Genomic DNA, 12,291 nt, shown 5'->3' with positions numbered 1-12,291 from the left:
CCTTTGTTGAACTACTAGTTCACTCCCCCAAATGGTCACAAGGGCCAGGCTGAGCCAGGAGCCAGGAGCTTCTTCTGGGTCTCCCAGGTGGATACAGGGACCCAAGGCTTTGGGCCATCCTCCACTGCTTTCCCAAGTCATAAGCAAGCTGGAGAGAAAGTAGAGCAACTGTGGCAAGAACCAACATCCCTATAGGATGCTGGCACTTGCAGGTAGAGGATTAGCCTGTTGAATCACCATGCCACCTCCCCCACTCTCAATTTTCTTGGGCTGTCACTATTATAGGTTTGTCACCCTTACTGCACTATGGACTCCCAGAGAGCCAAGTCCTCTTGGCAGTCCCAGACCAAAGCATGGCCTCTGTCCCCAAAGCTCCTGAGACCTGAGCACAGTCCTGAACCAGCTGTGTGGTGCTCTGCAGTGCACAGGCAAAGTGGAGTGTAAGTGCCGGAGAGCAGGCAGCAGCAGATCTGATTTGTCCCTTCTGCTGCCAGGTTGGTGGCATTTTCTTCTGTCTACTTTGCAGACAGGAGAGCTAACTGTGACAGGCTAATATGGTGAATATGGTGAATGCTGAGTGTGTGTCTCGGGTGCAATGGAAGACAGAATTCTAGAAACGGAGAGGGAAAGACAGAGATCTTTCACCTGCTGGTTCACTCCGCAAATGACCACAACAGAGGGAGCTGGGCTAGTCTGATCCTAGGAGCCAGGAGCTTCTTCCAGTTCACACTTGGGTATAGGGCCCAAGCATTTGGACCATCCTCCTTTGTTTTCCCAGCCATATTAGCTAGATCAGAGTGGAGCAGCTCAGACTCAAACTGGTGCCAATATGGGATGCTGATCCAGGCCCCTCTTGCTCCAAAGCTCACCTAGTTTTGGGGGGGGGGGAACATCTTGAAAAAGCCACCTCTGCTCTTTAGGACTTTGTTTCTGCACTCATTTCATAGACCCAATAGGCCCCTCCTCTTCCTGGCACTTCCTGCGTGCTGGCACTACCATAAAATCCCAGCATCCCCATCTCTCTGCAGGTTCCTGGCCTTGGTCCAGGAGAAGTACCCTCAGATCACCCTTTCTCCAGGCTGGACCACACTCTATGTGCCCCAGCTCCCGAACAGCACGTACACCCAGGCCATGATAGAGCAGATGCACAGGCTGGTGGGCGCACTGCAGCAGAAAGTCACCTTCCCCGTGCGGGCGGTCATGGCAAGGGCTGCCTGGCCTCACTTCAGCTGGCTGCTGGCCCAGTCGGACAGGTAAAAACTCCCAGGCTGCAGATCCTACTCCACCCCCAGGCACTAGTGCACTTGTCCTTTCTGTTTGCATGCCTCTGGCTGCTCACTACCACCATTCTGTGGGTAGGTCCTTTGGTGCCTGTTGGAAATCATGGATTCTGGGATATAGCTTGGCTCCCTGAAGCTTTCTCCCATGAGAGCCAGCTGTGCCCCTGGAGCTGCCCCATGATTGCCCCATAGGGATGGAGAGGTCCTCTAAACACCCCATTCAGCTCCCAGCTTTACAGCCCTTCCTCCCTCGGCCCCACCCCATATACAGGATTCCCCATGCTATTCCCTTCACAACTTCTTTCTTCACGGCTCCTGCTCCAAAAGTGGAGTCATAGCAGCTACCTTTCTTGCCCCCTGCAGTCATGCTGGAGGGCGTGGCTGGGTCAGGCAGGTACTAAGTGGCCATCTCGCTCTCTGGGACCAGGTACAGCCTGACGCTGTGGCAGGGAACAATAGACCCCATTACTGTGGATGACCTCCTCTACATCCGGGACAACTGTGCCACTCACCAAATCTACTATGACCTCTTCGAGCCCATCTGGTCACAGTTCAAGCAGCAGGCCTGTAGGGAGTGGACTTGGGAAAGGGTGGTGTGGGGCAGCAGCCCTCTGCACAGGGCAGGCTTGGTGGGCACCGGGCAGGAACGTGGGTGGGACAAGGAATAGAGTTCCTGATGAGAGCCAGATCCCCGCAGTCGGCTATCTGCGCTTTCCCAGGACAAGAAGCTCGGGTCCCCTTTCTTAGACAGGGAAAGTAAGGCTGGGGAGACATGCATAATGGTCCCAGCAGATGGCATCTGGCCGATTCCAAACCCCACATGCAGTTCCTCACAGCTCATTTCCCCTACGGGTCACAGCAAACCTTAGTGAACACAGGTTAGTGCCGTGGCATACCGAAGGCACTATATGAATGGCAGCCACTTCATCTTGGCATTTTTGAGCCCACAGTGAATGCCACACGGAAACGAACATACTACTCAGGGGGCAGCCTGATCCCCATACTCCAGGCACCCGGGGGTGATGGACTGGGTGTAGAATGGCTCCTTCCAGAAGTCCAGGGCCATGGAAGATTGGCGGAAGTCACCCTCCCAGGTAAGGCCTGAAGCCAGCCGTGTGGCACCTGACACTGTGGGATACCCCTCTTCCCTGAAAGTTGGGGTTCTGTTGCCATGGCATCAGGGGAGTCCATTTAAGTTGCATATTGGGCACTGTGTACCTGGGGTGCAAAAGGAAGGCATGCAGTGTCAAGAGCATGGGGTCCTGGCACCCTTGGAGGGTCTCCAGTCACATCACACAGAGGTAAGCACAGAGATAGACATTTATCGTGTCAGTCTGACAAGTAACAGGCACATCACAGGCACCCAGAACCACCCAGATCAGCAGAGCCCAGGGCATGGGGGGTGGACACTAACTCCTTGTCCCTGGCCTCCCCCTGCACTCCCAGCTGTGGTCCCTACAGTAGCCTGAACTTAAGGCATGTTGGTTCTTGCAGATGGAGAAGGCATGATCCTATTGAATGTCAGCCTTGAGGAAACTACAGCTGAAGATCCCATGCCCACCGTACATGCTGCAGGCAATGCTGCCATCCCTCTTGAGTCGTGCCTGATGCAGCTGGCCATGCTCCCCAGACGCTGGGGCATCCATGTGCACATTGCAGAGCCCAGAGCCCTCCGGCCATCCCTGGCCATCCTGGCACGCCTCTCCAGCCTGGACCACCTGCCTTGGCCTGTGTGGGTTGGGGCCATCATCTCCCATGGTAGCTTTACAGTCCCCGGCTATATGGCCGGCCAAGAGCTGCTCACAGCTGTGGCTGAGGTCTTTCCCCACGTGACTGTGGCCCCGAGCTGGCCAGAGGAAGTGCTTGGCAGTGGCTATGGGGAGCAACTGCTCACAGACATGCTGGAGCTATACCAGGGGCTCAGGCAGCCAGTGTCATTCCAACTACAGGCCAGGCCCCTGGGCCAGAGTGCGGCCGGAGTTGTAGCCAGGCTGCTGGCAGCTTCTCCAAGGGCCACGGTCACAGTGTACCATAGCCCCTCGGACGGCGAGGATGCAGCAGTGCATGCGGGGCTGCTGGCAGCCAGAAGCGTCGACAGGACCCGTGTCTACTACAGACTGCCCCAGGAGTATCGCAAGGACTTGCTGGCCTAGGATGTGGGCAGACACTGATTGACTGGCCGGAGTACTGGACTAGTGGACCCCCGGGTCAAGGCTGTCACCCTGGGGGGGAGACAGGAAGGAATAAAAGCCTCTGCCTCCCTCCACACACTGTGCCTAAGTCCCTGGGAACATGGCAGGGCCTTAGAGAGTCTGGAGGCTGGGGGCCAGGTCGCTGCGGTTGTTGACGAGGAACTGTTCACAGGCCTTGAAGGTGGCAGAGAACTCAGATGAGAGGCCCGTCACGTTGGTGGTCACATAGTTGAGAACGCCAGGGGTGGCCTGGTTGTAGTAGGACACCTGTAGGAAGAGAGCCACCTGCAAGCTGAGCCAGGGTTGGGGAACCTGTGGCCTAGGACAGGGGCCAAGGCAGGCCCTACTACCCCAACCCTGGGAGAACAATAAACAGTCCCCCCTCATTGGAAACTTGGAGATCACTTAAGAATCTGGATGCTCACCAGGGATGCCCTCCTCCAGCAGGGCTCCCTGCACATGGCACTGTCCTGGGCATCCTCCCACCAGCTGCAGGGCCCTGGAAGATAGTGACTGAAACACCAAAGCCCAACACTAAATCCTGTTCAAAATGAGGAGCTGGGGATGTCAAAGATTAAGACTTGTGCCTGGGGTTGGCCGTGTCGGGCTAGAGCTCTGAGCACTACACACACACACACACACACACACACACACACACACACACACACACACACACGGTGTGGTGGGAGCCAGGGCAGGGGAGAAGGGACCCCCGGGTCTCTCTCACCTTGGTCAACTGGTCCCCCTCATGCCAGAGGCAGAAGCCAGAGCAGAGGGTCTCCCCACGCCGGTACTCCGGGGTCTCAGGATGTGTGGGCAGTGTGACCGACCTCAAGGCAATGATGTAGGGGTCCCTGGAGCATGGGAGAAGGTGAGAACCTGCTCTGTCCAGCGAAGGCCAAGGCCCCAGAGGAGCCCAGGTGGCCACTCAGGGCAGGAGTCCTGTGCTTTTAAGTCTATCGTTTCCCTTGTCTCCAGCAGGAGTGATGCAGTATATCCTGGCATGGCTGTCAGGCCCACTGCCCTGAAGGGACATGTGGTTTTCAGAGAATAGGAACCAAGATGTCCCCACATGGAAGAGGTGTCCTGTCTGTGACTGCCCCAAGGCAGAGCCTGCTTTAAGGCACAGCGGCTCCAAGGAAGTACATGCCCTTGGTGAGACCACAGCAGCCCAGGAAAGACCAGCAGGGCCTGATGGTGGGTGAGGGTGTCCCACAGCTATCTGAAGGAAAGCTCTGATCCAAGCAGGTGCCCTTACTTGGGAGGGGAAGGGAGATGAGGCCTTCCTGCTGTACCCCCACCCCGCCCCATACCCGCACATGCTGCACCTGTCTCCCTTGCAAGTAGACACTCACCCATTGTCACATGGCTTGCGGCGTGAGGCCAAGATCACAAAGTCCTGGGGTTTGGGGTCTCCACCAAGTGGGGGACTGATTACATGACAGATGGCATCATCGTCGTCCACCTGCTGCACAACCTCCACACTCCTGCAAGAAGGCCGGAGCTCAGGACACCAGGCAGGTCTATGCAGCCTGGTACGCTGCAGCCTCCCCAGCCACTGCTCTTCTGGGCACTGACCTAGACTGGAGTGGATGGCCACGCCAGGACAAGCACGAGCATGTGTGCATACGTAGACAAGGAGACAAACACGTGCTGGCAGGGATCTACATACATACATAGGTGCACACACTGGCACACCTAGAGCGCCACACAGACCTGAGCATGTCTACCTGTCTGCAGGTGCACATGCCCCACAAAGATGCAGGACTGTTTAGTTGCTGTCTTTGATGTTCGGAGAGCAGCCCCCGCATGCCAGACACCATTCTAAGTGCCTTTCCAGCATCATTTCACTGCAGCTCCATGAGGCCACATGTGGCAGGTACTCCTCATGCCCCCACGTTGCAGAGGAGGGGGCCACAACTCCAGCAATACACTGCCCTTGGCCACAGAGTTATTCAGGTGGCAGGCTGGGATGTGCCCAGGTTGTTGGGTGGCAAAGTTAAGCTCCCAGGCCCCACAGACTATGCCTAGCTGAACACACGTAGACATATGTCAACACACAAGACCTTCCTGTGCAGACTCACAACCCCATCACCTTTGTCCCACGTTGCCCTGCTCTAGGGGGCTGCCCCAGGAGCAGAGCAGCTATGGAGGAGGAGGAAGCAAGCTAGGGGTTCTCTTTTCCCTGAAGCCATTACCTGCAGAACACCACCAACTATCAAGATTTCAGATGGCCTTCAAGGCCCACAACAGCCTATTTCCTCCAAAAGTCTCCCTGTCACATACACAACCCCTCTGCCTACCCAACATCCACTCCCAAGACATCCCTCTGGCTTCTAGAATGCACCATCAGCAGGCTTAGGGTTACCTAGGCCAGGCATTTGTGTTTTTAATTTTTGTTGTTGTTGTTTTTTGGATTTTTTAAAAAAGATCTATTTATTTGAAAGGCAGCTTTTGAGAGGGGAGGGGGAGAAACAGAGATCTTCACCTGTTGGTTCACTCAAATGACCAAAATGGCTGGGGCTGGACCAGGTTGAAGCCAGGAGCCAGGAACTCCCTCAGGCATCCCACAGATGGCACAGGAGCCATCTTCTGTTATTTTCCCAGGTGCATCAGCAGGGAGCTGGATCTCAGGCAAGAAGTGCTAGGACTTGAACCAACACTTAGCCCTTAGAATAGCCTTTTCTAAGCAAATCAGCACTTTTGAAAAAAAAAAAAAACTTTAAGAGGTAAGTATGTGTATAAACTGCTGAATCGACTTGCTCTGAAAGAGTGAGATACAGACAGGAAGCTAAGATGACTGATCAGAAAGGAAGCCACGGGGCTAGCATTATGACATAATGGATTCACCATGGTCTGTGATGCCAGCAACCTATATGGGCACTGGTTCAAGACCAGGTTGCTCCACTTCCAGCCCAGCTCCCTGCTAACGCATCTGAGAAAGCAGCAACAGATGACCCAAGCACTTTCTCTGCCACTCTGTCTTTCAAAGAAATATTTTTTAAAATATAATATGTATAATAAATTCAAGGAGAAGATATTTATATGAAGAATTTGGGGAATGCATATATTCAAAGGGATAACATTTCTTTTCATAGTCATTTGCTCTATTCAAGTGCATATTAATAAGAGGAATCAGCCAACATGGCTAACTGGACAAACTGGCCATTCTATCAGTTGGCCTGACCCTGGAAGGAGCTCACCAGGGCCCTCAGCCTTCCGGCCCCACCCCCAATCACTTCCTCAGTCCCCTGGAGAGTGTAGAACTCCACAGAGCATGGTTGGAAAGTCACTCATCTAATCCTGAGTGCTCATCCATGACCTAGTTCCCACATTCCCACTGGAAGAGGAGGGAAAACAGAAGACCACCACCTTCTAAGGAAGGATTTAAACACAGGCTCCTGTTCCAATTCCAGGCTCAGTCCCTTCCTAAGGGCTCAAGATGCCCATGACCCTGACCCCCACCTATCACATAACCAACAGGCCACCCCTCCTGAGCCACAACCCCTTCAAAGCCTAGCTAGTAAGAGTGTGTTGGGGCAGGAGGCAGCTTGGCAGGAGCAGGGGTTCCTTACCGGTAGTGCCTGTCCCACTCGGGCCTCCGGCGCAGGTCTGAGAGCAGCAGGAAGGCCTGGGCTGCGTCCACCTGCACCATCATCTCCATGTGGAAGGAGAGGAATTTGTCATCCTCCAGGGTATAGAGGCGGACCTGCATGGGCAGAATGAGACTCATCCCATGCCCCCCAGACCACACTGCAGGCAAGCTGGCGCTGCAGGCCCATGGCTGCCACTAGCTGGTGGTGTGGCCAGCAACAAGGGTTTCCACCTTGTTGAGCCTCAACTACATCCCCAAGCAGATGGGCTGTTGAGGGCATTTAGCCCAAAGGGACAGGAAACTCTGAAAAGCAGGGACTGAGGCCACCATGTTCTGGAACCCTAATGTTGCAGGCTGGGAATGACTTGTCCAAGTAGGCTTGGGGGAGAGGGAGGGCGTGGTGGACAGGAAGGGGGCTGGCGGGAGAGAAAGACTGGGTTTATCTTCCCCAGACCCTGGGAGCAGGCGTGTTTCTGTAGCTGGGTGGGTTGTGTGATCACCAACTCTGTCAGAAAGGCCTCTTTCATAGAGGTGCCTGATGGCCCCTGGGCCTCGCCAGAGAAAGGAGAGTTGATGGGGGTGGGGAGGGGGCTACCTGGCTGCTCTCTGAGGACAGCACCCAATTGTCCTTGGCCACAAGCATCTTCAGGGAGGAGACATTGTTATAGCTCAGGTACACCTGTGGAGAGCACACAGATGTTGGTCTTCTCTGCCCAAGGGCCAAGCTGGCAGCTGGGAGAGGAACCGACACGGTGAAGTGGGTAAGTGCTATGACAAAGGCCCCGCAAATGCGTCAGGGAGGGAGGCCCACCCAGGCTCAGCCAGTCCTGCCATGTGACCCACCACCTGCCCAGGGTCTCAGCATCCTCCTGTCCAACAGGGGAACATGGGAAGCTCCCTGCAGACTCTAAGAACCAGAGACGCATGGAAGAGGTAGCCAGCTCCCCTTAGGCCATCCTCCCCACCCACCAGGGCAACCAGAGGAGGCCAGGACCCCGCTAGGAAAGGGCCTTACCTGGTTGCTTGGGTCCCAGGGGACAGAGAGGGGTACCTCTGTCTGCTTACAGGACACGATGTACTTCCTAAGAGGACAGGAAGGGACCAGGTGGGTTCTTGGGAAGTCCATCTCTGTGGACATAGGCGGGCACCAGGCCTTGGTCTGCACCCCGCATCCTGGCTCAGACTCAGCTGGGCACACAGGAAGCAGCAGCCAAGAACACACAAGCCTGGCATGGCAAACCAGCAGCTAGCTGCTCAGGGGCTGGGAACCAGTCGGCAAGGAAGAGCGGCAGGCTCAAGGCTCAGTCCCATCCAAGCAACTTCAGCCTCATGCCTCAACGGCTTCCTTTTGTGAAATGGAATCAGCAATGGGCCCTGCTTCAGAGAGCACACTGGGATTATATCAAATGCTGCTCAACCACACATTTGCCTATTGACTCCAGCTTGTGAACACTGCATGCATGCTCACAGCACTCTCAAGTTTGTAAAACATTTTCCCAGCAAAGTCAGATACACCGGGCTGATGTCTTGCATAACCACACCTCCTGTCCAAGATGCTCTTGCCTCACTTTGCCCATTGGCCCTCACAGTCCATGAATCAAAAATCAGCCAGACACCACTAAGATCCTTACTCTGCTGCTCAGGCCCCTCAGTCCTTATGGTGGTCAACTACACAATGGGTCTTAAGACCTCTTTGCCAGGAGGCCATGCTGATAGGTGGCATAGAGTCAGAGGTCCTGGCTTTGCATCCATGCCTGTGCCCCTGGGCTCATCACAGCTGGCCGGCCTTGACCCAGCACCATCCCTGTCACCCAGCCCACACTCACCGGTCCAGGCGAATCTTCTTCCTGGCACTGGCCTCTCGGTACCGTCGCTCACCATCCTGGGGAGGAAGCAGGGACAGGTGTGGTGGGGGCAGGCCAGCAGCTAGCTCCGCCCTGGCTATGCCCCTTTCCTGCAACCCTGAAGTGGAACTTGGGGCATCCTTGGAAAATTTTCCCCGAGTGGGAAAGCAGCAGAGAATTAGGGGCAGCCTCAGCATTCTTCAAAGTCTCAGGCGACCCCTCCCCTTACTGGACTTCAGTTGCCTGCTCTGTAAAGACACTCCCAGTGGCCCGACATCCAGGGCACTTGCCATGTACCATCCACCCTTCCTGAGTTCTTACCATGTAAAACACCATCCAATGCCCACCACAACCCTCGGTGGTGGAAACTGGTCAGGGTCGCAGGATGACCAGAGCCCACCTTCTCTATAACACTGTCAATCATCTCCTCCATGTGAGCAGGAGACCTGGCTCCAGTCACCACCCAGCTCCTTGCTGCAGAGCCAGCTCAGGGCAAGCAGGTGAGTAGCGAATATTTCCCCAGGGAGGGAGAGGGCACACAGGAGGCAGACACCCTCATTCCTGAGAAAGCCTATGAGTCCAGGCCCCAACACTGCATTCTGCATCCTGAGTTCAGGTGGACAGAACAAAGGGCCCACCTTACCTAAGGGGTACCCCAGAGGCACAATCAGGGACCCTCCAAGTGGTTAGCTGGGCCCCACCAGAAGGCAGGACTGGGTCCCCCCATTTCCCAGGGCCTGTTGGAGCCAGTGCTGGAGCGGGGCACTCGCCCACTCACCCCAGGCTGAGGCCTGATCCAGGGCAGCAGCTGGGGCTGGTCATCGGCGTCCAGGACAACAAAAGTCATGAAGGCACTGTTGATGTGGCGCCGGTGGGCCTCGGCCTCCTGGCGATAAGCCTCGACACACACGCCCACCTCCATGCTGATGGGAAAGCATGTGACCATGTGGAACAGCCCTCACTGGGGCCACAGAGCCACTGGCACAGACACACAGGTATGCACTCTCACACTCACACATGTACATATACACACTCACACACTAGCACATGCTCATACACACACTCACTCATATACATGGGCACACCCATACACTCATACAGTACATGCATCCTTATACAGTCACACACATTCTAAACATTAATATGCATGCACACCAGCACACATGCACACATACCAGCATGCGCACACACATGTGTCATATGCACACTTACTCATATGCATGCATAAACATGTATATGCACACTGACACACCAGTACAATGTATGCATGCTCATTGCACACATATACTTGCACATATATGCACATTCTTATGTTCATATATACATACTCATACATGCAGGTACATGTGTGCACATACACTCATCCACAGACATACAACACTCCTATACATGCACAATCACACACTTACATGCACATACATGTATGTGTGTGCACCAGCACACCTACAGTTCTCCCAGCCACCTGGATCAGAGTTCCCAGGCAGGATACCCAGAACTGGCCCTTTCTTTCAGTGAGTCAGGACACCTACTTTGGGTCCAGTCCTGGGGGACAGGAAAATTAATAATCCTATCCCATCCATGCCTCGTGGGCTAACAGCTTGGCAAAGAGGCAACACTCAGGAAAGCAAAGGCTTCTATGAGCAGTTTGCATTGCCAAGGCCAGCAACACGGAGGTGGGACATGGCCTAATGAGAGGGAAGCTCAACACACAGGTTTGCAGGGCGGGAGCAGCCCAGTGGCTGCATCGTGTCTGTCTCCCCTTTTTGATCATACAACAGCAGCCTATGATTACAGAATGTGGACACTATACACCATAGGTGGCCCAAGGTCCCATAACAGGCCAGGAAGGGAACCCAGACTATGCACCAGGCCTCTCAGCTGCAGGGAAAGCATTCCCTGGGTGGCCACAGGATGCGTGCGGGTCAAAGGCCAAATCACAGAAGCAGTGCCAGCAGCTGTCAGGCCTTCCACCAGTGAACAATAGTGACACTTCAGAGTCCTGGCAGCCACAAGAAGGTCAGGGTGAGCCCCATTTCCAAATGGGCAAGAATTGATGCTCAGAAGCATAAAGTAACCGGCCCCAGTAGGAGGTGGGCCTGAAGCCAGGCAGCCTGGCTCTGATCCTCCACTCTGGATAATTACACCACAGTCTCCACAGTCACATTCAGAGACTGACTTCAAGTGAGCTTTCCTGGGAGCAGGTGTCGGCTTGCACCCCAAAAACAAGGGCTATGGTGGGGCTAACGGCTTTAGGAGGAGGCTGGAGAAGGGTTTGACAAATGACCAAATACTGTCCAGATCTCATCAGGGAAGTGTGCAGGTGTCAGGGAATGGGTGGATAGCCACAGACACAGGCTACGACCTGAGATGGCAGGGAGCACAGGGGTGGAGCAAGTCCAAAGGAAGCACCCTGTCCCAGTCATGGGTAGCCAGGAAGTCAGGAGCGGGAACCAGGGCAGCTTACAGTGGAGGGAAGATTAGCATCACATGTGGGCCTGGGCTGCAGGGGCCCAGTCACCCAGCCCCTCACCTGTGTTTAAAGGCATTGTTCACAATGGCCTTGAGCACCAAGCGGTCGCCCACCTGGGACGGGCCTCGGAAATGAAACATCTCGATGGCCTTCAGTGTAGGATGGGTGCGGCACAGCCGGCTGGGGACACAGGGGTGAGGACACAGAGCTCAGTCACTACCTGGACCAGCCTTCTACCCAACTCCCCACCCCCACCCTTCCCTGGGCCTCATTCTCAGACCCAGTCTGTCCTCTGAGCCAGTCCCATGGCAGTTCTGCTCAGAACACCGAGCTAACACTCCATTTCACAGCTTGTAATACTGAGGTCCATATACGGAGTTTGAAATGACAGACAAAACCTTAAGCTTCAGATGAACCCTTTCCATGTTTCTTCCAACTTTTATTCCTAACCGTTTACCACACCCACTACCTGGAATCCCTGCCCTTATCCAGAGCCGCTTGTTAGGGACCTGCTGAAGCGCTCCTCCTCCAGCAAGTCTTCCTGAACCATCCAGACACCCTCCCTCCTCTGGCATCTCTTGGCACTCTTAGATAGGGCTGCCCACAATGGCAGTATTGGTGCACTGTCTGCCATGGTTCACATGGGGTTGGAGGCGCAGGAGACTGAATGGGCCAAGCTCCAAGGGATGAGGAGGAGCCCACCTGCTAGGAAAGGGTGGGAAGGGACAGAGAAAGACAAGTTTAAACTCGTGGAAGTCTGAGAGTGTGTCAGTGGATGTCAGTTATTTTGAGCCTAAAAGAGATGCCGACATTTAATGTAGCTCCTACCCCAGACACACACACAGGGAGAAGGTACTGTGCAAGGAGAGGTGGGAAGGACATGTCAGCAGCAATCGTGGAGGATGTACAG

At 54.9% G+C, this 12,291-nt stretch overlaps 2 protein-coding genes across 5 annotated transcripts in view; one reads left to right on the top strand and one right to left on the bottom strand.

Moving 5' to 3' along the window:
- Positions 1–3,433, top strand: part of FAM151A (family with sequence similarity 151 member A) — a 29,650-nt gene extending 26,217 nt beyond the window's left edge. The window contains exons 5-8 of the mRNA XM_058655817.1: positions 1,029–1,253; positions 1,708–1,847; positions 2,231–2,374; positions 2,775–3,433. Coding sequence (XP_058511800.1) covers positions 1,029–1,253; positions 1,708–1,847; positions 2,231–2,374; positions 2,775–3,433 — 1,168 coding nt within the window. The remainder of the gene's footprint in view (positions 1–1,028; positions 1,254–1,707; positions 1,848–2,230; positions 2,375–2,774) is intronic.
- The window catches only part of ACOT11 (acyl-CoA thioesterase 11), a 43,367-nt gene continuing 33,803 nt past the window's right edge, over positions 2,728–12,291 (bottom strand). For all 4 annotated transcript variants that reach the window (XM_004588706.4, XM_058655805.1, XM_058655798.1 and 1 more), the window contains 9 exons: positions 11,442–11,561; positions 9,690–9,834; positions 8,894–8,949; positions 8,083–8,149; positions 7,663–7,746; positions 7,048–7,181; positions 4,828–4,959; positions 4,200–4,326; positions 2,728–3,739 (listed from right to left, as the gene is read on the bottom strand). In XM_004588706.4, coding sequence (XP_004588763.2) covers positions 3,584–3,739; positions 4,200–4,326; positions 4,828–4,959; positions 7,048–7,181; positions 7,663–7,746; positions 8,083–8,149; positions 8,894–8,949; positions 9,690–9,834; positions 11,442–11,561 — 1,021 coding nt within the window. In that variant the 3' untranslated portion in view covers positions 2,728–3,583. The remainder of the gene's footprint in view (positions 3,740–4,199; positions 4,327–4,827; positions 4,960–7,047; positions 7,182–7,662; positions 7,747–8,082; positions 8,150–8,893; positions 8,950–9,689; positions 9,835–11,441; positions 11,562–12,291) is intronic.

This window comes from Ochotona princeps, chromosome 2, assembly GCF_030435755.1.
Source record: "Ochotona princeps isolate mOchPri1 chromosome 2, mOchPri1.hap1, whole genome shotgun sequence".
Classification (NCBI taxonomy): domain Eukaryota; kingdom Metazoa; phylum Chordata; class Mammalia; order Lagomorpha; family Ochotonidae; genus Ochotona; species Ochotona princeps.
The sequence above is the reverse complement of the archived record's forward strand: the minus strand, read 5'-3'. Positions and strand labels throughout refer to the sequence as shown.